This window comes from Microtus pennsylvanicus, chromosome 13 (assembly GCF_037038515.1).
Source record: "Microtus pennsylvanicus isolate mMicPen1 chromosome 13, mMicPen1.hap1, whole genome shotgun sequence".
Classification (NCBI taxonomy): domain Eukaryota; kingdom Metazoa; phylum Chordata; class Mammalia; order Rodentia; family Cricetidae; genus Microtus; species Microtus pennsylvanicus.
This window is the reverse complement of record NC_134591.1, coordinates 21,732,127-21,754,095: the sequence shown is the minus strand read 5'-3', so window position 1 is coordinate 21,754,095 and position 21,969 is coordinate 21,732,127. Positions and strand designations below refer to the sequence as shown.

Genomic DNA, 21,969 nt, shown 5'->3' with positions numbered 1-21,969 from the left:
AGTATGCAGTCTACCAGGCCAAGTTAGACACACTGGGAAACATAGTAAGGGTGTGAGTTCCTTTCAAAATTAGGTACAAACCTCACCGATCTTCCAGTTCCTAGTTGTACATGCACTGTTGATTGATTAGTATGCATGCAGGTTGTTAAAGCTGATCAACAGGCAAGAGACCTTGCCTGGAACTGGGATGGGGAGACAGCTCAGCTGCTGAAAGGCTTACTATGAAAGCCTGAAGACCTGTGTCTGGTTCCTTAACACCCAAGTAAGAAATTGGTGGCACACACTTGAACTCCTACAGCTGGGGAGGTGGGGACAGGGAGGACTCCTGGGGTTTACTGGTCAACCAACCTAGTCTCATGACCATGCCTCGGGTCCTACTGAGAGACCCTTCTGAGGAATAAAACAGAGGTTATGGCTCTTGAGGGATGATACCTCAGGTTGACCTCTAGCCTGCACAACCACTGTGTGCGCCTGCAGCTACACCAACATCCTAAGGGCGGGAGGGTGTCAGCGCTCATCTGTGGTATGACCGATGCAGTCACACCCACGCTGTAATGGGGAGGGAGTGTTAGTGCCTGTCTATGGGACAATCACATGCAGTCACACCCACATTGTAATGGGGGATGGGATATAGTGCTCATCTGTGGTATGACCGATGCAGTCACACCCACGCTGTAACGGGCAGGAGGGGTGTTCGTGTTCATCTGTGGGATGACTGGAATCATTGAGCTTCCTTTCTGGTGTGGTCAGAGAGCCAGACATCCCAGAAAGATAAAAAACCAAGCCACTGATAAAATGAAAGTAACTTTGTCCCTGAAGTATGGAAAGAGCCATAAGGCTAGTGGTCAACTTTATAGGCCCCTAGTTCTCCACGTTCCCAGACTGGACCTGTCTGGATAACTGGCAGCTGGTGAAGCCTGTCTGCTATTTCCTTCAATATGTACACATACACATGCACACACGTGCGCACGCACACACGTCTGCACTCTAGATTTCAAACAATAACATACTTTTAAAAAATACTACTAACTGGACAAGAAAATTTAAAATTTTTATCTTTAAAAAGCATCCAATATTGCTGGAAGGCAGGTCTGACAAAGTGGAAATGCTGTGGGTTCTGGAATTACGTCCCAGGCATATTTACTTCCTGTTACACTTGTTACTAGGTAGCAGAATGCCATCATTTTAGATATTCCGTTGTGCATGAATAAAATGTGATACAAATCTCAGCTGTTTGTTTTGATAGCACTAGTTTTTTTATATGGCTGAAACGGCGGCTGAATAAAAATTACTGCTACGTTTGGAAACTTGTCTATAAAACCTGTGTGTGAAATAGGATCAACCCACCAATGTCTGAAATGGATTCAGACCAGGAAATAAATTAGCATTAAAAATCCACCAAGAGTTCCGGGCAGTGGTGGCGCACGCCTTTAATCCCAGCACTCAGGAGGCAGAGGCGGGAGGATCTCTGTGGGTTCGAGGCCAGCTTAGTCTACAACAGCTAGTTCCAGGACTGGCCCCAAAGTTACAGAAAAACCCTGACTTGAAAGACTAAAAACCCGAAATAAAAAAAAAACAAAAACCCTGCTGACAAACCCTCGTTAAGTCCACGTGGTTTGGGGGTCAGAACAATAGCTTTTAGCGTCCCCCCGATAGTGAGGAGTCATGCAGGTGCTTTCCTAGATCACAGAAAGTTAGACAGAAAATCCACATCCTGAAATGTAAAGCAAAACTCCCCTCCCTACAAAAGTATTTGAAGTCACTCTCCTGAGAGACGCCAAGTCCATGCATCACGCTTAAAGAGCTGGAGAAGTTGAAGAGCAACTGTCCTGGCCGTGGAGATACGGATCTCAAATATGCAGCAATTGGTCACTGAGGTGCTCAGAGCAGTCTGGAGTTCCTCAGATCTCCATAGGACATGTCATTAACTCTCCTCCTCCTGCTGCGCCTGACTTCTGGGAGGAAAGCATATGGTATAAATATTACTGCACTTGCCCATGAATACTAATGCCCGCTCAGGAGGCCCATCCTTTGGCTCCTATGGCCGTTACCATCCAGTTGCTTATAAATGTGGCTTGCTTCAGTTTGATTTAATAATCTTTTTTTTTTTAGTTTATAACTCAGAATTCTCGGTGCATAGCACACACAGCTACACGATTTTATTTTTTGAGTTTTCCCATTAATACTGTGAAAGTAAAGTAAGCAGAGTAGGGTCTGTGCAGGGCGTATTTTACAAATGCCACTCATGCCTCTGAACTGCGAGGGTCTGAAAGTGCACAACACACAGAGGACGTGGTCACATGGGTGGCAGTGCCCTCCTCGCGAGAGGACTGAACCTTCAGTGATAACATGTAAACTGCAAGCCTCTATGAAAACGTCCGTGCAGAACACCCTCGTCACTGCAGGGCTGGCAGAATGAAGTACCTGGAAACGTGAGAAATTTGTCTACACCCTCATGAAAACAGCAGCACATCCTTTTTCTCTATGTTTCACCCAGGTAAATTTATTCGGAGCACAAGGAGAGTTCCAAAAAATTTTAAAATAAATTAAATGAAAAGAACTAAGAGCAATTTGGTTAAAAACAGAATTTTACTCCTCGTAAAAAGCTTTCTAGAGATGTATACAAAACTAGCTATCCTGGCCCAGCATTTTAAGAAATAGCATGACACGGTATGACAGCAAAGGTTCTGTGTCACCTCCGACAGCACACATCACTGGGGCGATCTGGATGCACAGTAAACAGAATACAGCTTTTATTTCCCAAGGCCAAATGTAACAAAACACAATATGGATTTCACAATACAAACTGCTAGTTTTTAATGTATCCATAATGAAAAAAATTCTATAATGAAAGATAATATCAAATATAGATTTTTATATTAAAATTCTTTTTCAAAAACTACAGTCACATTAGAAGTTAATGTCGCTGGGGAGTTAAATGACGAATATAAAAACAAACGCACATTACAAGTATTCTTTTGTTCTTCGCTTACCATGATGCAAACTGCAAGGAGTTAACCTTTAAGGGTTAAAGAGTTTAATCAATGTCAATGCCTGATCTTCTGACGGCGATAAAGAACAGTCTGTCTAGTGATACCCTACAGAACATCCCTTTGTCAAGCCACAAAGCGCCCAAAAGCTTGTCAAGTAAGTTACCAGAAACCTCTTTGTGGTTAGAACTCAGCTCCTTCCTGCTTGACCTATTATTTGATATTTGACCACTTGGTTGCAAGACACTTGCTCTTTCTAGCTGAAATGTCACTGGGGCATCTTGTCAGCTCCCCGACATCTCGGCCTGACATACAATTTTACTTTTGTGTGCTACAAGGCAGAAAATGCAGGGCAATGGCCTTGTTTTAAATTCTGTCAGCATCAAAGACGGTCGTCACTCTTGGGTCTTACCAACAACAAAAACAAAAAAAAAGGAGTCTATTCTGAAGGTCAAAACGGCCGTTACCTTGAAGTTTTTCAGCTTATACTAAATATATCACCTGCTACAGTGGCGTGGGAACTGTCCTTAGAAAGTGCCCAGGCGGACCACGGAAACCTTCCCAGCAGAGCCGCTCTTCCTTCATTTCAAACACAGACTTGATAAAAGGACAAGGTTTTCAATGCCTACAGGGACCAGATTCGGCAGTTAACTTAACTTGTTCAAATGGGCAAGTGGTATCATGTAGCTTTCCAAGAAGCAAGCTGACCTTCTCACACTGACCAGGAGTGACATTAGTGTGCGGGAGCAGAAGCACCCACATCATTTCTGTTTTGCACAACCTGCTTAAAGTTTGCAACTAAATGCTTGTCTTCCGCCGAGCTGACAAGAGAGAAGAGGGGCTCAGTGAACCATGGCAGCGCTGCCATGAAATGACAGGAATCATTGGCATACATTTCAAATAGCTCTCTCAATCCTATTAAAGTACTGCGGTCTGGCTTGAAAATAGACAAGTATGAAACAACTTTGATAGATAGAGACTAAAATGGCTTATTGATTTTTTTAAGTCTGAGGGAAATTACCCAAAATGTGTCATTCTTTAACATTTAAAAATATGTTACATAAAAATGAGCAACTGTGATAATAAATAAAACTTAGGGAGGAAAAAGTGGGTTATTTCATTATTTGAGGAGACAGAGATTCCTGCGCACATCAAGATACCACACAATTTTTTAAAGCCCACCCTCGCTTGTATTAAACAAACCTCAACTGAAAAGAAAATCCCCCTTCAAAACAATTTTAATTGTACCATTAACTCTTCCTCCATTTTTTATTTCATAAAAGTCATAACCCAATCTGAGATGGTCTTTTGGCATTAGCAGGAATCACCGCAGAGGATGACTGAGAAGATGTTAGAGAATGGGGTGCTGTATTTATGAATGTCTCCTTTAGAAAGGTGTAAGTTGTGTCAAGTTCCGCTTGCAGTGGAAGAAAGTCCCCAACTGTGTCCCCAGGGAGGGCAGCTCTTGGAGGGATGGAGAGGTTGGAATGGTCTCGGGATCCTGTCTGTGGGAAGAAAGAAGCACAATGAATGTTAAACTCTTAAGTAGACTCCACAAAGACAAACGAGGAAGCGGACAAGACTGGAGGTGGAAAGCAGACGGAGCTTGCCACTAAGTAATGTACGTGAGACTACATAAAGGAAGCAACCTCCAACTGTAACTGAATCACGCGTCCTATTGCGGCCAGCTTTCTTGTTGGACTATCTTTAGACCACCAGCCCCCAAATAACACAGAGACTTATTGTTAATCATAAAAGTTGGGTCTTAGTTTAGGTTTGTCCCCAACTAGCACTTATACCTCAGATTAATCTGTTTCTCTTAATAAACGTTGTGCCACATGGCTTGGTTACTTCTGCTCTGTATCTTATGTCTGACTTCTTCAGAGTCTCACCGGCATCTCCCACCTCTCTCCTTCCCAGAGACCTCTCTGTTCCCGAAAGTCCCACCTAACCTTTCTACTTAGCTATTGGCTATTCCACTCTTTATTAAACCAATCACAGCAATGTATCTTCATCCAGTGTACAAATATCCCATAACATCCTATGTCACAGGTGTTTCAGGAAATGGAGGAACAGCAGAACTTTGTGTAAGTTTTATGGCAAGAAGTCAATGCAACCAGGCATTTTCCAGCTCAGCTTCAATTCTTTGGTCATACACAGAGCCAAACCCTAGTAGAGTTTGTTTCATTGGTTTATAAGGTGCTGTATGGACTGCTTAGGAAATGATCCAGGGTGTTCATTTCTAAATTACATTTAATGACTTAATTCACAGGTTTAACACAAAGAAAAATAAGTGAATCCCAGTGATTTCTAGAAAATAATGCACTATGAATAGAGTCTAGTGAGGACTTATGTTATACCTTCATTAACAGTATAACAATCCAACCTGCTTTGATGAAGACTGTTTTAACCATCTGGGAATCATTTATAACATACAGATTATACTGTGAAATCAATTTCTCATATATAAATATATAAAACATGGGTAGAATCCAAAATCAAACTTTAAAACTGCTATATACCCATAAAATATTTGAAAACAAATTTAACATTTGATAAAGCTACAATTTAAGGCTTAAGAAACAAAATACCAGTGAATAGGAGTTAATATTAATGTGACTGAAGCCTTAAACATGAAGCAGGTGCTATTTTCAAACATCTACACATATAAGAAAATAATGATCAATTTTTAATCAGAATTTTCCAGATTCTCAGCAAATGAATGCTGGTGAGGTAATAGGGTCAGTTATGAGTGCCCACTAAAACCATTCCAGTTTACAGAGCTTTCAAAACACCCTTCTTTTGGATTGAGTTTTGATAATAAAATAACATAAGATATAAGAGTCTGATTCCCTATGTCATGTTATACAAAACTATTTCTGCATGTGGAGACAAGGAAGAAACCACTGCTGGCGTTAGGAACATATTAGAAATTCTACTGTTGTATGTGTTACCATTTTTGTAGATTTTTTTTAAAGTACAACTGGAGAAAATCGATGTCTGCATCTAACACCTAGTTCAGCAATTTTCTTTGATCTCTGTTCTTTTGATTTCTTGATACTCCACCGCAAGCAGATAGCTGATGGAAATCATCTCTTTTTATGCTGGAAGTTAATAAAAAAAAAGTGCCCACAGTGGCTACTCAGCTATCTCCAGGAAGCATGGGGTTTAGTGGGTCCCATGGAAGGAAAAGAACACCCAAAAGCATGCACCAGCCCTAGACAGCAGGGCTACAGCTCACTCAGAGCTGTCGTTCTGGGCCTGGGTACCTCAGGCTAAAACCTGAGCAGAGGCAGAGGGGGCAGCAGGCAGAGGGGGCACCGCGGGCAGAAGAGGCACCGCGGGCAGAAGAGGCACCGCGGGCAGCCTCACCCTCCCAGGTTTTCTGTTCCAGAGTCACATCCAGAACTTCGGCTGACTGTGTAAGGTGGTGGCCTCACTACCCAATTGGGCTTGCGGCTGGGAGTGCTATATGCCACCTCCTAAGTTTTCCTCTGCAGACCTAGGCCTTGGCAGAACGCTGAAGGAGCAGAGGACAGTGGGGCTGGACTCTCTTCCTCGCTTTCTTTACCTTCCTTATGACAAGGGTTTTCAGTGTGGTTGGGCGAAGCTTCAAATTTTGTTTTTAAGTCTTTCAGAACTTTACAATGTTGGTAAGTTACATAATGTGTACTGCTGCGACTCACACAGTGAAACTGTAATTTGAATATAATGCAGAGTGATTATATCAGGTACTGAGTGCTCTGTTTTGAGAACATCTCCCTTTTATTGTTAGCCGAACTGTGAGCTCCAGGCACCAAGGTATAAACCCATTACATTTTTGCTGCTCGTTCTAAGACTCGGAACATTTTGGCTGTTCTCTCTCCAGTCCACCTCCCTCGATGGCAATCACCATTCTACTCTCTGCCCTATGAATTCAGCAGATTCTCAATGGTGTCCCCTTACACATAACGGGGAAATCAGGCGTCGGTCCCGGGCTAGGCGTCTTTCACGCCTACCAGCGCTGTCACGCATGACAGGATTCTTTACTAAGTCTAGTAATATTCCAATGTGCAGATACTTCAGATTTGTCTACTCACTGACTGGAGGACACGGGGGGGGGGGGGGTGATTGCATAACCTGACTTGTAAAAAGCTGCTGCAATAAACACGGCATGCAGACATCCCGGCAATGCTGACTTCAAGCAGTCTGGGTAAATATACAGAGCGGCACAGCCCAGGGTGGGGGTCATATGATAATACTATTTCAGGTGGGGTTTTTCTTCTTGTTGTTGTTTTTCTTTTCGTTTTAGAATGAGTGTACATCTTTATGCTTCAAGTTCTGGTCTAAGAAATCTATTTGTGAAAGGAGGACAAACAGAATCAGATCAAGGGATCTGGTCCCCTCCTGGGGCTTCTTCATGTTCTACTGTTTGCCAGTAGCAGAGGTGCACGCAGCTTCCTGAAATCCGCTGCACTTGAAGCCTCCCTTTTACTCCTGTGAGTCCTCCAGTCCAGTACCTGAGGAACCAGAAGGCCGCCCTTCAGGGAAAAGTTCCACCAAGCGCTGCAGTCTGAAGACTGAGCAGGTCTAAGTATCTACACAGGCTAGGGTGTGCCTGCTCCTGCCCTTCTCTTTATGTGTCTAATTTTGTGCGTGTGTACAAACACCCTTTCATCTGATAGAGTGTTTTTACTAAATGACCCTGAAAATCTGTGTGTAGTGTTTCTGTACTATTTTAAATCAATCTCAACCTTTGTACATTTATTGAAAATGCCTTGGAGAAAAGGGGAGGGATGGAGGGAAGAAAAGAGGAAAAGGGGAAGGGGAAATTAAAAGGGAAGAAGGAAGGAAAGAAAGAGAGAAGACAGCAGTGAGAAAAAAGAGAGAATACATATTTCCTTAAAGATTTTATTCCTCAGCGGCCTCTCGCCAGCAGCCAGGCTTATATTTGTGTAAATGAAAACAAATGGCTGCTTCTGCTACTAGAATCACTTGCTACACTTTTAAAAAATATGTTTTTCTCATGAAATGAGATAAAATTTGATTTTAAGTACTTAGCCTCAAAAGAGCCCACACAATATCTAGTCAAAGTTTGATCTGAAAATTTGATGTTTAAATAACAATTAAATATTAAGTATTTTTCTTGTTGCAAATAATATCAAAAGACCTATGGAAATGCTTTTATAATGTAACAAAGAGGTAAGGATAGTAAAATAACTTTGTAGCAGAGATCAATAAGAGTTAATATCATTATCTGATCTTACACCCTAAGTCTGAGAAGCCTGTGGCCGTTTAGACTTCTTCATAAACTGTTTAGAGTTCTGGTCGTCTCATATAACTCTAAATTTGGGCAATTTTTAAAGAAGAAATTGGTTCCCTGAAATAAGAGCTAGGTGTCATGTGAATCACGGAAGCACTTTTATTTCCTCAATGAGCTGTAAATGATTCTATTAGAGTTGTTTCAACTGATCAGGTAAATACACACTCACAATACAGAATGCACCTACTAAATTTCTCCACTTAAAAAATTTGTGAAATGCAGTAATTGAATACACCCAGTAGCCATTTTTTAAAATTATGATTTTCTAAGAATGTTTCCAAACAATAAATATAGCATTTATCTAATAATAAAATAATCACACAACAAGTTGTCTATAAATCAAAGCCGAGTATGAGCGGAGGCTTCTAAACAGCTAGCGCAGGCCCTGTCTCCAGCGCAGCACCCATGATCCAGGTGTGTTTTCTAGGACTTATGGTTAGAGATGAGGGAAAGCATGATTCACTCACACGCAGATCATGCTAAGCACCCAGGACAGTGGAGGTTAGCAGACTGCGGCATACTGCCCAGTTCTGCTATGACTGAATCAGCCATTTGACACGGTAAGTCAGCCTTCCAAAGCCTTGAATCAGGGAAGCACAATTCTTAGTTAAGGGAGCCACCTTAGGGCTGGCAAGAGTCTTGAACCTAGAGTGGCTCCCAGGTGCCCCGGGCAATGTCCCCAGTTAGTTCCTTGGGCAGCTGAGGATAGGGAACCTGAAATGACCCTATCCTATAGCCATACTGATGAATATCTTGCATATCACCATAGAACCTTCATCTGGCAATGGATGGAGATAGAGACAGAGACCCACACTGGAGCACTGGACCGAGCTCCCAAGGTCCCAATGAGGAGCAGAAGGAGGGAGAACATGAGCAAAAAAGTCAGGACCACGGGTGGTGCACCCACCCACGGAGACAGTGGGGCTGATCTATTGGGAGCTCACCAAGGCCAGCTGGACTGTGACTGAAAAAGCATGGGATAAAACCAGAATCTCTGAACATGGTGGACAATGAGGGCTGATGAGAAGCCAAGGACAATGGCACGGGGTTTTGATCCTACTTCATATTCTGGCTTTTTGGGAGCCTAACCAGTTTGGATGTTCACCTTCCTAGACCTGGATGGAGGGGGGAGGACCTTGGATTTTCTACGGGGCAGGGAACCCTGACTGCTCTTCGGACTGGAGAGGGAGGAGGAGAAAATTGGGGGGAGGGAGAGAGGGGCGGGAGGAGGGGAAGGGAAATGGGAGGCTGGGAGGAGGCGGAAATGTTTTTTGCAATAAAAAAAATAATAATAAATGGAAAAAAAATAACATATGACAGTCAATTGTGACTGTCTTAGAGAAGTTCTCAATAAAAAAAATAAGGGTTGGACTCCTCAGCTCTGAAATACTGCGAGTCTGCTACAGCTCCATGTGTGCTGGTGTATGATAACATACTAGCATCTAACTTCTGTTTGATGCTAACTTTAAAACTCAGGATTTCTAGATATAATACTTACAGTTTTAATTTTGAGAGGTAAGATAGACCATGATAGACCATTCTTCTTTAGATGTATATTCTTAAAACTTTTTATTGATTCTTTGTGGATTTCACATCATGCATCCTGATTCCAATCACCTCCCCATCTTTTCGCTTCTACTCTCTGCCCCCGTGATCTGCCCCCTCAAAACAAAAATTAAAAGCAAAAGCAAAAAGCAAACCAAACAACAACAAAGACACATTGAAAAAGAATCTCAGCATGGAAGCTGTAGTGTGGCCCAGTAGACCCTTTAGTCCGTGCATCGTTACTTCTAAGTGTTGACTGCCATGAGCCATTGGTTCGAGACCACTGACTTCTGCTACACTATGGATACTGGGCCCTCACTGGAATTCCTCTTGGATTAGATACATATTCTTTCTTAAAATTTTTTTTGATTCTTTGAGAATTTCATACAATGTATTTTGCTCATCTTCACTCCTGTTCCCCCTTAACTCCGACCAGGTCTGCCCCCACCTCCCTACCCACCCCCTAACTTTCTGTCTACTTTTTTTCTTTAAATTTAATACCCATTGACTCATATTTCTAGGCATGGAGCATACCCATCCACTAAAGCATGGTCAACCTACCAAGAGTCAAACCTTAAAGCCGGGCAGAGGAAGTGCACTCCTTTAATCCCAACACTTGGAGGCCCAGGCAGGCAGATCTCAAGGCCAGCCTGGTCCGCAGAGTGAGTTTAGGACAGCCAGGGCTACACAGAGAAACCCTGTCTTGAAAAAAAAAAAAGGAACGAAGAAAAAGAAAAAAGAAACCTGACTTTCCCTCCCACAGAAGCCATCACTGTCTACAGCTCTTTTGAGCCCCTTGCCCACTCCATGCTGCCTGGCTTGATCTTGCGGGCTTCTGTGCGTTCCTGAGGGCAATGGTCTTGTCATGTCCAGAAGACATGGTTTTCTCCTCCCTGACCTCTGACTCTAACGGTCTTTCCACCCCCTTCTGTAGCGTTGGTCTCTGAGCCATGAGAAGATGTCCCATTGTGACTGATTCTGAGGCAGAAGGAATGCATACTGTCCGCAGCTTTTGTGTAAACCAAAACTCCATTCAGTTAAATTCTGTAGTATACTTTTTGTTACTGTAATCTCCAAGCTGGCATTTCAAGCCCGTATGCTGCTGGCTGCTTCCACACAGAGTGCGATAGCAGTGTTTATATTGATGGCAAAACCAAAGCCCCCACAGAGGGAATGACAATGAGACTGACCATTTCCACTCTGATTCCTAATGTGTCCTAGCGCTAGACTCTCAATACTTAGCATAACAAAATTTTCTTTCCCCCAGAAATATTTGTGTGTCATTTTCCACCTCCCTGCTTTCCAGTTCCACGAGCTGGAGTCATGGGACACCACAGTTACACAACCAGAACTGGAACTAAGGCAGGAAATTGTGTTCTCCTGTGGAAAATTCACCGCCCTGAGACACAAACACGCACATAGACATCCACCTTCAAGCACACACACATTTATACATGCGCTCACACACACATCTGTTATTACACTAAAATACTTATTTCATGAAGCTACTAAGTCTAACTTCCAGTTTGTGATTCCAAACCTTGCCTAGTGTTTTATACCTCCTTCTCCCTCTAGGTTAGCACAGACTAGCTTGCCTCAAGCTTACTGATGAAGGAATAGGGGAGAAGGCAGTGGAGCTTTAGAAAGAACTCTCTATGGTCAACAGACATCCTAAAGGCCCCACATACCTACAGATTTAGAAAGGTCAATCATAAGAATAAAGAGGAAATCAGAAACCTGGCCGAGACACCTACACACCGGTCACACCATTTTGTCCTCCAGCAGAACTCAGCTCCCAGGTCTATGTCTCAATTCAGCCGCAACAGCTTTCCTGACATGGAAATTTGATGGATTAATGACTCTGTGTCTCTATGCTTCCCCACAACCAGGACCTTTGCTGTGCAATCTCTGAGCTTTCTGCTCCCCTGTCCAGCCTCATCGACATTTCTCCTGGTGCTGTGCAATCCAGTTCGTGCCAGAATGTACTCCACAGTACACACCCAGCCCTGCTCCATCCATGTCTTCCTTGCAGGTGACTTCTCTACCCTTCAAACTCCCTGGTCAGAGCTTCTTTCTCTGCTAAGGGCTTTCCAGCTCCTCTCCCTACCTTTTCCCAACTACACTGATGATAAACATCCAATCAGAATTCATATTTCCTTGTAAGCATTTATATTTATTTCTATATTTTTGGTTTTCCCTTAGAACCATGAGCACACCATATGATGAAATAAACCATGACTTTGTATCTCTAGTATAGCCACTTAGCTAAGACTAAATAAGGCTCCTTATTGATGAACGACTAAGTGAACAAACCACCAAAACTCTATAGTTTGGGTCTCATGTTGATATTTGATTATTTTATGCATAAAGAGTATATCTCACATAGAAGTCCCACAACACAGCAGAAAGAAATGAGCTTTGAAGCTAAGCCTTCCAATTTTGTTGTCATTTAGTAAGTATGTGATCTTTGACAGATTATTTACCCTATTTGGGCCTTTATCTGTGAATCCTTGGGATTGCTACAAAGAGTCAATGAAATAAAATCCACAAAAATGTAATAATTTGTGTTTGACTTCTCTTTTCTGCTCTTAGTGATAGTAAATACCAAGTTTATTTTTATTTTTATTTATTTATTTATTTGGTTGGTTGGTTTTTCCTGACAAGGTTTCCCTGTGAAACGGTCCTGGCTGACCTGGAACTCACTCTGTAGACCAGGCTGACCTCTAACTTACAGAGAGATCCTCTTGCTTTTGCCTCCCTAGTGCTAGGATTAAAGGTGTGTGTCACCACCGCCTGACTCCAAGTCTATTTTCATAGTTAACATCTATTAGTTTATATGTCAGGTACCATGGTAGGCTCTTCTTGGTAGCCATTACATACATTCTCATAACTCAAAGAGAAAAATCCCATGAGTTCACATATCTTTTTTTAAAATTTATTTATTTATTTATTAAAGATTTCTGCCTCCTCCCCGCCACTGCCTCCCATTTCCCTCCCCCTCCCCCAATCAAGTCCCCTTCCCTTGTCAGCCCGAAGAGCAATCAGGGTTCCCTGCCCTGTGGGAAGTCCAAGGACCTCCCACCTCCATCCAGGTCTAGTAAGTTGAGCATCCAAACTGCCTAGGCTCCCACACAGCCAGTACGTGCAGTAGGATCAAAACCCAGTGCCATTGTTCTTGAGTTCTCAGTAGTCCTCATTGTCCGCTATGTTCAGCGAGTCCGGTTTTATCCCACGCTTTTTCAGACCCAGGCCAGCTGGCCTTGGTGAGTTCCCGATAGATCATCCCCAATGTCTCAGTGTGTGGGTGCACCCCTCGCGGTCCTGAGTTCCTTGCTCGTGCTCTCACTCCTTCTGCTCCTGATTTGGACCTTGAGATTTCAGTCCGGTGCTCCAATGTGGGTCTCTGTCTCTGTTTCCTTTCATCGCCTGATGAAGGTTAATATCCAGGAGGATGCCTATATATTTTTCTTTGGGTTCACATTCTTATTTAGCTTCTCTAGGATCACGAATTACAGGCTCAATGTCCTTTATTTATGGCTAGAAACCAATATCTTACTGTTGAAGAAACTAGGGCTCAAGGGGTTAGAATTATGTTGCCACAGGTTACTGCTTGCTGTAGCAGAGAGAGCTGTGAATTCTGATCTGGATCAATCGCTCAAACATCAACCACTGTCCTCTCACGCCACCCAAAGCAGAGACTGTCTCGGGTTTACCTCACATCACAGCCATTTTATATGGTAAAGGTTCAGCAGTCTTGGTGACTGGACAACACAAATGCATTCATTGTGCTGGAGGCAGAAATGGATGCTTTATTTGGGGAAGCACGGCTGTAGCACAATCTAGGCTCTGCATAGCCACCACGGCACAGGAGATAAACCAGCTACACAGCATTGACATGGAGCAGAAGTCCCAGCCTTTTTACCAGGGCTTTAAGCTGTTGTTAGGTCCCAATGTGAAATTCGGAGCTGAAGCTGTGAATTACCCCAGAACATTTAACTTAATTTTAAATTATTTTAAAGATGTCTTGTGCCTGACAAGATAACAGCTCCATTGTCTGCTCTTGGATGTTTAAATTTCCTGGTGTGGTAAAAGCTGGAAAAGGAAGGGAAAAACTTTCCTGGACAGCTTTTGTTTTTTCTTCTCCCACTTCCCTTCTCATCCCACACTTGGTTTGTTCCTGACTTCTTATTTCCTACATACGTGAGTGGAGAGCTCCAGAAATGGGAAGGAAAAAAATCACCTTTTTCCTGTCTTAGAAACCTGTATTTCCAAACAACTCAGAGAGAATTCAAAATGTAAATATATTCATATAATCAAATATACAAAAAGAACAAGAACTGTACAAACACAAGAATACAATGTAGGAAATCCTTGGGTGAACTGGTTTTTAGATATGTGTAATACACACGCTAATCACAGGAGTGACTGTCCGAACTTACAAGACTTATGCAGTTAAAAGTAACTCAGGTCTGTGTGTATTGCGTGTATGTCTGTGCACGCATACACACACACACACACACACACACACACACACACACGTATACATAGGCATATGTGTGTACATATATGGTATACAATAATATGTATATTGTTTTCATTTAAAAACAAACATAAAAGTACATTCATTCATGAACAGCTTTTTTTCTAAAAATGAAGCATTAAAAAATTAACTTTGGAATGTGGGTCATAAAAAAGCACTAAATTTTTATATTTCTCCAGGATTTCTTATGTTTAAAATTATTTGATTCATTAGCCAAGGCTGTAAAATTGGAAATACAGGTGACTAACAAATAAATTGGAGGAAATAATGCATCCTTATCAGCAGTTAAGAATGGGAAATAAATGAGATATTTCATGCTAATGAAAAGTGATCTTTAAAAATGATGGTACTGAGTGTTAAAGAGGAGGTCACAGACTGCCAGTTATTGCACACAGTGATGGAGCACAGTGACCATGACTGGGCAACTGTCCTGAACACTGTGACTGAACAGCTCCACAATGATTCAGTTCCTTCTAGTAAGGGAAGACAAAGTCCAGAAGCGATCCAATATTCAACCCCAGAGGCACAGCTGGAGCGCTACCCTCACCTGCTAGGGCACAGTGAAGTACAGACCTACAGCTTTATACCTTCAGGTTACACAGGCAAATGCTTAAGGCTGAGCAAGGGTCAGCAAACATTTTCTACAATGGACCAGATAATATCTGACAGGTAATATTTGTCGGCTATACATTTCTACAATACCTAAAATGTGTCATAGAAAATATGTAAATAAATTATCATAATTATATCCCAATAAAATTTTGTTTACGGGCACTGAAATTTAAATTTCAATAATTTTTATGATTCATGAAATATTTCTTTGACTTTTTTCTACAATTTAAAATATTAGAACCATTCTAAGATTGTGGTTGGAATGAAAATGGCCCCCATAGGCTCATAGGGAATGGCACTATCAGGAAGTATGGTCTTGTGGGAGGAAGTGTGTCATAGTGGGTGGACTCTGAGGTTTCAGAAGTTCAAACCAGGCCCAGTGGCTCACTTGCTCTTCCTGCTGCCTGCTAATCCAGATGTAGAATTCTCAGCTCCCTCTCCAGCACCATGTCTGTCTGCTTGCTGCCATGCTTCCCACCATGATGATAATGGACTAAATCTCTGAAATTGTAAGCCAGCCCCAATTAAATGTTTTCTTTCATAAGAATTGCCATTGTCATCGTGTCTCATCATTATATAGTTTTAAATATGGTTGTTTTCTTTAAGATCTTTTTAAAAGGTGTGGAGGGGTGTTTGCATGTGTGCATGCATGCATACATGAGTACAGGTGCCAGAGGAAGCCAGAGGTGTGGGTTCCCCCGGAGCTGGAGTTGTAGGCGGAGCTCCTTGAAGTGGGTGCTGGGAACTGAACTCAGGTCCTTTACAGGAGAAGCAAGCACTAGCACCAGCTAACCAGTCTCTCCAGACACCAGGGCTGTTTTCTATTCAGTTCTTTGAGTTCCTAGTATGTATTGGACATGAGCCCTCCTTGGATGTACGCCTTAATTGCAATCTGTGGGCTTTCTCTATGCTTTGTTAAATGTTTCCTTTGCTATGAAGAAGGTGCCTACAAAGTATCAGATAGCCTTTCCAGTGACCTACGCACAAAAAAAGTTCCCTATTTTCAGAAGTAATTACTAGTCCTTAATTAAGCTGTATACTTGAACTAGCTCTCCTTGAATCACAATTTGCCAAAGTAACTAACTATGCAAAGACACGACTGCTCTCTTCCTCCTGCAAGCTTTAAACAGCAATGCAGCTGAAAGATCCCCAGCTGGAATGAGCCAGGTTGCCCTGTTCTCCGATCTACTCACACAAACCTGTGCACCCTGGTGCAGTCCCGATCCAGAGCACCACCATCTGCCGCTCCTAGATCTGCAATCCCCATGTCAGGTCCTGCCTCGGATGTCCTAGAGGGCTCCCTGGGCCACACAGGTGATGTCACCACACAGACTGGCCATATCTCACAATCACCTCTCAGTCTTCTGAGAACTGTGGTCAGGCCACTCTGTCTGGAACCCAGTGTTAGCAGATTCTGACTCCAAACATTCTCAGCCGCCAACTGGGAGCTCCTTCGCTGAAAGAGCAGGGCCAGTTCCTAGAGGGTGACCACAGAGGTCACCCTCTCCACTGCCCATCTTCTTCTCTTGCTGTGTGCAAAAAAAATAATGCCAGTAGTTGCTCATAAACTCCTAGGGCTTTCTTTCAAATTAACTACTGCACATCAGTTTGTTAGGAAGGTCGGCACGTGTTTGAAGTGGAGTTTGGAGTCAGAATAAGGTGTCCCCTAGACAATAATTTCAAATGGACCTCAAAACTCTTAACTGGAATTTTTCATCAGTTCTTCCAACTGCCTCGCTTTCCCCATTCTTAATGCATTTGTTCACTGACGTGCCTGGGGCTGCATCCAGGGCCTTGTGCATGCTGGGAAGGCACTCACCAACCAAACTACATCCCCAGTGCCCTAAATGCATTTTAATTTTTTAAACAAGTCATTCTTTTCAGACTGTTTCCCACCTTATCTCTTCTTTATTGTATATCCACTAATTACTTGAGAATACTTAAATTTACTATTAAAGATGAGCAATAAAACGCGATAAATGAAACTCCTAAGAAGCATTAAGCACAGATAACAAATCAGCAAGTAATTTTCAAGACACAGACAGAATCCATCTGATAAGAATAAATAAGTAGCTTATAGGACATAGTACTCTGTAGCGAGTGATGGAAAGACTGCATACGGTAGAGATTCTAAAACTGGCCCCAGAACTGCAGTTCAGACCAGAGCCACTCAACGGCCTGTGTGGCAAACACCACCCCTGAGTCTCTCTTGGAAACCATGTCTGTGTAAGTGATTCTCGGAACCTCCTTTTCAAACTTTATCCCTGGTCCTCCTAACCTTCAGAATGGAGCAAGTTGATACAGTAGCAAGAGGTATGTCATCCGAATATCACTTAGCTGCTTAGCTGAAAGAGCAGCTGCTGGGACTGCCCCTGCTTGCTCCTTAGCGCCTCCTTTTGCTTTAATCGGCTGAAGCACCCTTGGGGCTTGGTCCTGTGCCATCTTCGGTTTCACCTCTCTGGGAAAACTTCAACAGTTTACACTGCCGTAGTGACGTAGCCTCCCACAGACCCTCACCTCTGCTCAGCAGAGTGAGGATCCCAAAGCTTGCCCTGCTTCCCACTGCTCTCGGCTTAGGAAGAGAGCCTAACTCCTACCAGTTTTCAAGATTCATGCCTGCTCTCCCCTTTGCGGCAACATTTCTCTGCCATCCATCGCCTTGCGCTAGGGTCAGGGGCCTCTCCTTTTATCCTAACGACCCTCTGCTTGTTTAGACCCCACCATCTAATACGGTGACCACATGTCAGTGGTTACACATTCATCAGAACTCAAATTAAAATTGAAGCTCATTTTCCTACTCACACAAGCCGTTTCCCAAGCACTCAGACGTGGTGTGTTCTAGTGGACGGCACTGGCTTGGTGACCATTTCTACAGGAACACAGGTGTGGGCGGGTCTGTTTGTTTCTGTTTTCCAGGGCCCTGTGCAGTGCAGACACACAGTGGGTCCTCTGCAAGCCTGCCTACCATTAGCTGAGTGAAGGAGTGAATGAACTCCAGTGGGAAGAACGGTTTTGATATCAGACGCTTTCTGAAAATGTTTTTATTTGTACTCTGACTTTATTTTCTTGAATCCCCGTTTCCTTCAGCCCCTCCTTTTGAAATGTCTACAGCTTCCTCACTCTTCCCGTCTGTTCGTTGTTTAGACCTTGGGTGGCTACACGGTGCTTTGCCTAGGCCTCTCAGAGAAGCGAGGGGAGGAAGCCTGAGAAGGGACACTCGTCCACGACTCTCATCCTCTCATCTGTCCCTTCTCAGGTCACACGACAGGACATCCTGCAGCAGGGAATGCACAGCACCCCTGCTGCTTTAATTGCCCATTTTCACCTCCTCTCGAAGAAGACTCCCTTAGGAGCTAAATCTGGAGGTGATGTAATGGTTTGATGTAAACCTTCAAAGTGTCCTTTGAGGTGGACGTCTATCTGCTTGAGTAGAAAGGGGGAAAAGAAGGAATTTACATTCACTTTGCTAAACATTAGCATCTTTTGTTCGATCATTTGAATGCAGGAGAGTTAGAGAGAAACAGCTTGGAGAACAAGAGTTGACATCCACAGTGGAAAATCTTTGAAGGTGCTTGGATTCAATGAGGGAGAAAGTGAGCCGAAACCATATTTCAGCTTCCTCACTGTGTTCCAGTCAGCGGGAACTTTGTGACAGGTCTCTGTCTCTCAGCTACACTTGACTGGCTTTGGCTGACATTCAGCTGTCAGACAGCAACCCTTTCCCAGGCCCCTAACATGCTCCACAGCTTCACCCAATTAACTCCCTTTCACTTGCCACAGCAGCGAAGAGCTTCATAATAGGTGGTCGGGGTGCGTGGTGTCTGCCTGCCCTCGAACCTGCTCACGCCCAGCAAAATGTTTAACGACTTTTCTTCTTGCCTGTGTGCTCAGAACGAGGATGACACAATTTAGTCATTTCATGGATTGAACTGGACAGGAAATCTAGGAAATACTACAACAATACATTAAGTGGCTCTAAAATAGGTCTCTGTGATGAAAATTGAGTGAATATCAATAATTTTTCTGGAAAAGCTTGTGAAGCTACTCAAAGCATTTTTGGATGAAATGCATTGTACTTTCAAATGTTTCTGGCTAAGATGTAGAATTTTTGTGACTATTTTGAAAAATGATCAGAGTTGTTCATATATTTTCTTTCATCTCCCTCTATGTTCAGACCTAAGTATATCATCAGTTTTCATTCAGGGGTTCTGAGAATCTGAAGATTATGAAAAGAATAAATGTTACACTGAAAATAAAGGAAAGAAACATAAACTCTACGGCCTTTGCAAACCTATATCATAAAGCTACATGATGAAGACAGCACAAAGGGTTATGGTTTTAAGATGGGGCTTTTATTATTGACATTCAAATGCAGATCCCTATAGAGATTCAGGCAGGCTTGTGATTTCAATTCCAAATAGTCTATCCATAATCACAGGTGAGAATCTAATTAAAGGATAGGGAGTTGTAGCCTCTGCCCGCAGAGCTAACCCCAGAAGAGATAACTCAGTGCCAGGCTAAGGGGTCCAGCGATAACTCGCCAGTCTGAGTGTGTGCAGACTTCTGAAGCTCTTAGCATCAGGTCTTCAAGCAGCTGTGTTCCTGTGGTGTCTCCTCACACTGAAATCTTCCTCTGCGCAAAACTAGCATGTGCTGAGCACAGCTCCCGTTAAACTGAAGTGGGAAACAATGTGAGTGCAGTAGTGGGTAACTTAGGAACCACCCATCTGAATCTAGAATCTGGTTCATCGCCAGCTCCTCTTCCAGTACCCTCACACAGATAATTACCACTTGTGACTTGCATTAGTTAGCAGCACTTATATAATTTGTTAAAAATACTTCTACAGTGCCAGAAAGATGGCTCACCGGTTAAGAGCACTTGCTGTTCTTGCAGAGCTTGGGCTTGGTCGCTAGCATTCATGAGGTAGCGAGAAACCATCTGTAATTCCAGATAGTTCCAACACTATCTTCGAACCTCTGGGAACACCAGGAATACATGTGGTGTGTCATATAGATAGATAGATAGATAGATAGATAGATAGATAGATAGATAGATAGATAGATAGATAGATAGATAGATGTGTGTATATGTGTATGTATATATGCACCTATGTATATATGTGTGTATATTTATATGCAAGCAAAAGACTCATACACATAAGATAAATCTAAAATAATTTTTAAAGAAGTACATATGTGTCTGTGATCTCTCTCTCTCTCTCTCTCTCTCACACACACACACACACACTCACACACTCACACACTCACACACAAAGCTATCAGACCCATGAGTAAATGTATATCTTTCATTCTGCCGATGACATAATGTGGTGCTCAAAATAAGGACTTGGAGGATTCTGAAAAGGCATCATTGGCGAAAGCACCAAGGACCATCTACACAATGACAGCCCTGGCAGAACATGACTATTTGGACCTCTGGACTCCTCTAGGCTGTTGGCCTCCAGGGAAGCTTGGACAGCTGTGCTTCATCTTGGCCTGCTTCAGCACTTACTGAGCATCTGTCCATTCGCCTCACCAGTCCTCGTGGCCAATCCTGTGCACAAGTTCGAGTAGCAGCGTGCAGCAGCTCGAGCACAGACCCCCTTCAAGCATCAGGGCCCACGACAGCAGTGCAGAGGAAGGGATTTATTGTTGTGCACCTTCCACAGCCCTGCTGCTGCTGCTGAAGTGACAACAAGAGGGTTTCAAGTGGACATCTTCTCCCTCTCCGTCATTATTCTTTTCTGAAGTCAGACAATAAGGTGAGAATATTCAAAACCTTCTTCATACATGTTATACAGGTTCAGTCAGGAAGCATTAGAGAAAATTACAGTTTATACCTCACCTCATGGTGACGCTTGGCATTAGAGACAGCCACAACAACAACCACAAAAGCAAAAGCAAAACGAAGTACAGAAAATCCCAAGAAAAGGTGTGGAGTTTGATTTCCAGAGTCTACACTGTTAAATGCAAATGACCAGTATACAATAACGCCAACAAATCACTAGGAATCTAAAGAATCAAGAATAAATGGCCCATTCAAAGAAAAAAAGCAAATCAAGAGGAAATTGATGGAAGGTGTGTAAGACAAAAAAGTTTTTATTTAAATAACTTTTTTCATTTATTTTACATACCAACCAGTTTCCCCTCCCTCCTCTCCTCCAGTTCACTCCCCTTTCCCATCTACCCCACTCCCCATCCACTCCTCCTCCATCTCCGCTCAGAAGGGGGCAGGCCTTCCATGGGCTTGCACAAAGCATGGTGCATCAAACTGAGGCAGGACCGAGCTCCTCCCCTCAAGTCTAGGTGGGGCCAGGCATTCCAGCATGGGGAACAGGCTATCAAAAGCCAGCCAAGCACCAGAGACAGATACTGCTTCCACTGTTAGAAGATTTACTAAGAAATAAAGCTACACAATTGTCAGACACATGCAGAGGGCCTAGACCAGTCCCATTCAGACTCCCTGTCTGTTAGTCCAGTGCTGGTCCATGAGCTCTCACAAGCTCAGGTCTGCTGTCTCTGTGGGCTCCCCTATTATGACACCCCTGGCTCATATAATCCCTTCTTCCTTTCTTCCACAAGACTCAGCACAGTACTTGTCTGTGGATCTCTGCCTCTGTTTCCATCAATTACTGGATAGATTATCTCTGATGGCAATTAGGGAAGTCACCATCTGCTTACAGTAGGTGACCAGAACCCTCTCTTAGTTAGGGTCATCCTCCTGGATTCCTTGGTGTTTCCCTGGCGCCAGGTTTCTCCCTAACCCCAAATGTTCCCCCATCAAGACGTCTCTTTTGCCACTCCCGCCCTCCATCCTGCCTCCAACCCACCTCCAGCACCCAGTCTGTGCAAGCTGCTCCCTCTAGTTCCTGTCCCTCCACCCCTGCCTCAAGTTTGCCCAGATCTTTTCTACTTCCCTTCTCCCAGGAAATCCATGCATCCTTCTGAAGCAGAATGCATCAGGTGGGGGGAATGCAAAT

The 21,969-nt window shown here is 43.2% G+C and overlaps 1 protein-coding gene across 1 annotated transcript in view; it reads right to left on the bottom strand.

The window, feature by feature from the left end:
• Positions 1–2,503: 2,503 nt before the first annotated feature.
• Ccdc171 (coiled-coil domain containing 171) overlaps positions 2,504–21,969 on the bottom strand; it is a 332,057-nt gene continuing 312,591 nt past the window's right edge. The window contains exon 26 of the mRNA XM_075944990.1: positions 2,504–4,495. Coding sequence (XP_075801105.1) covers positions 4,274–4,495 — 222 coding nt within the window. The 3' untranslated portion in view covers positions 2,504–4,273. The remainder of the gene's footprint in view (positions 4,496–21,969) is intronic.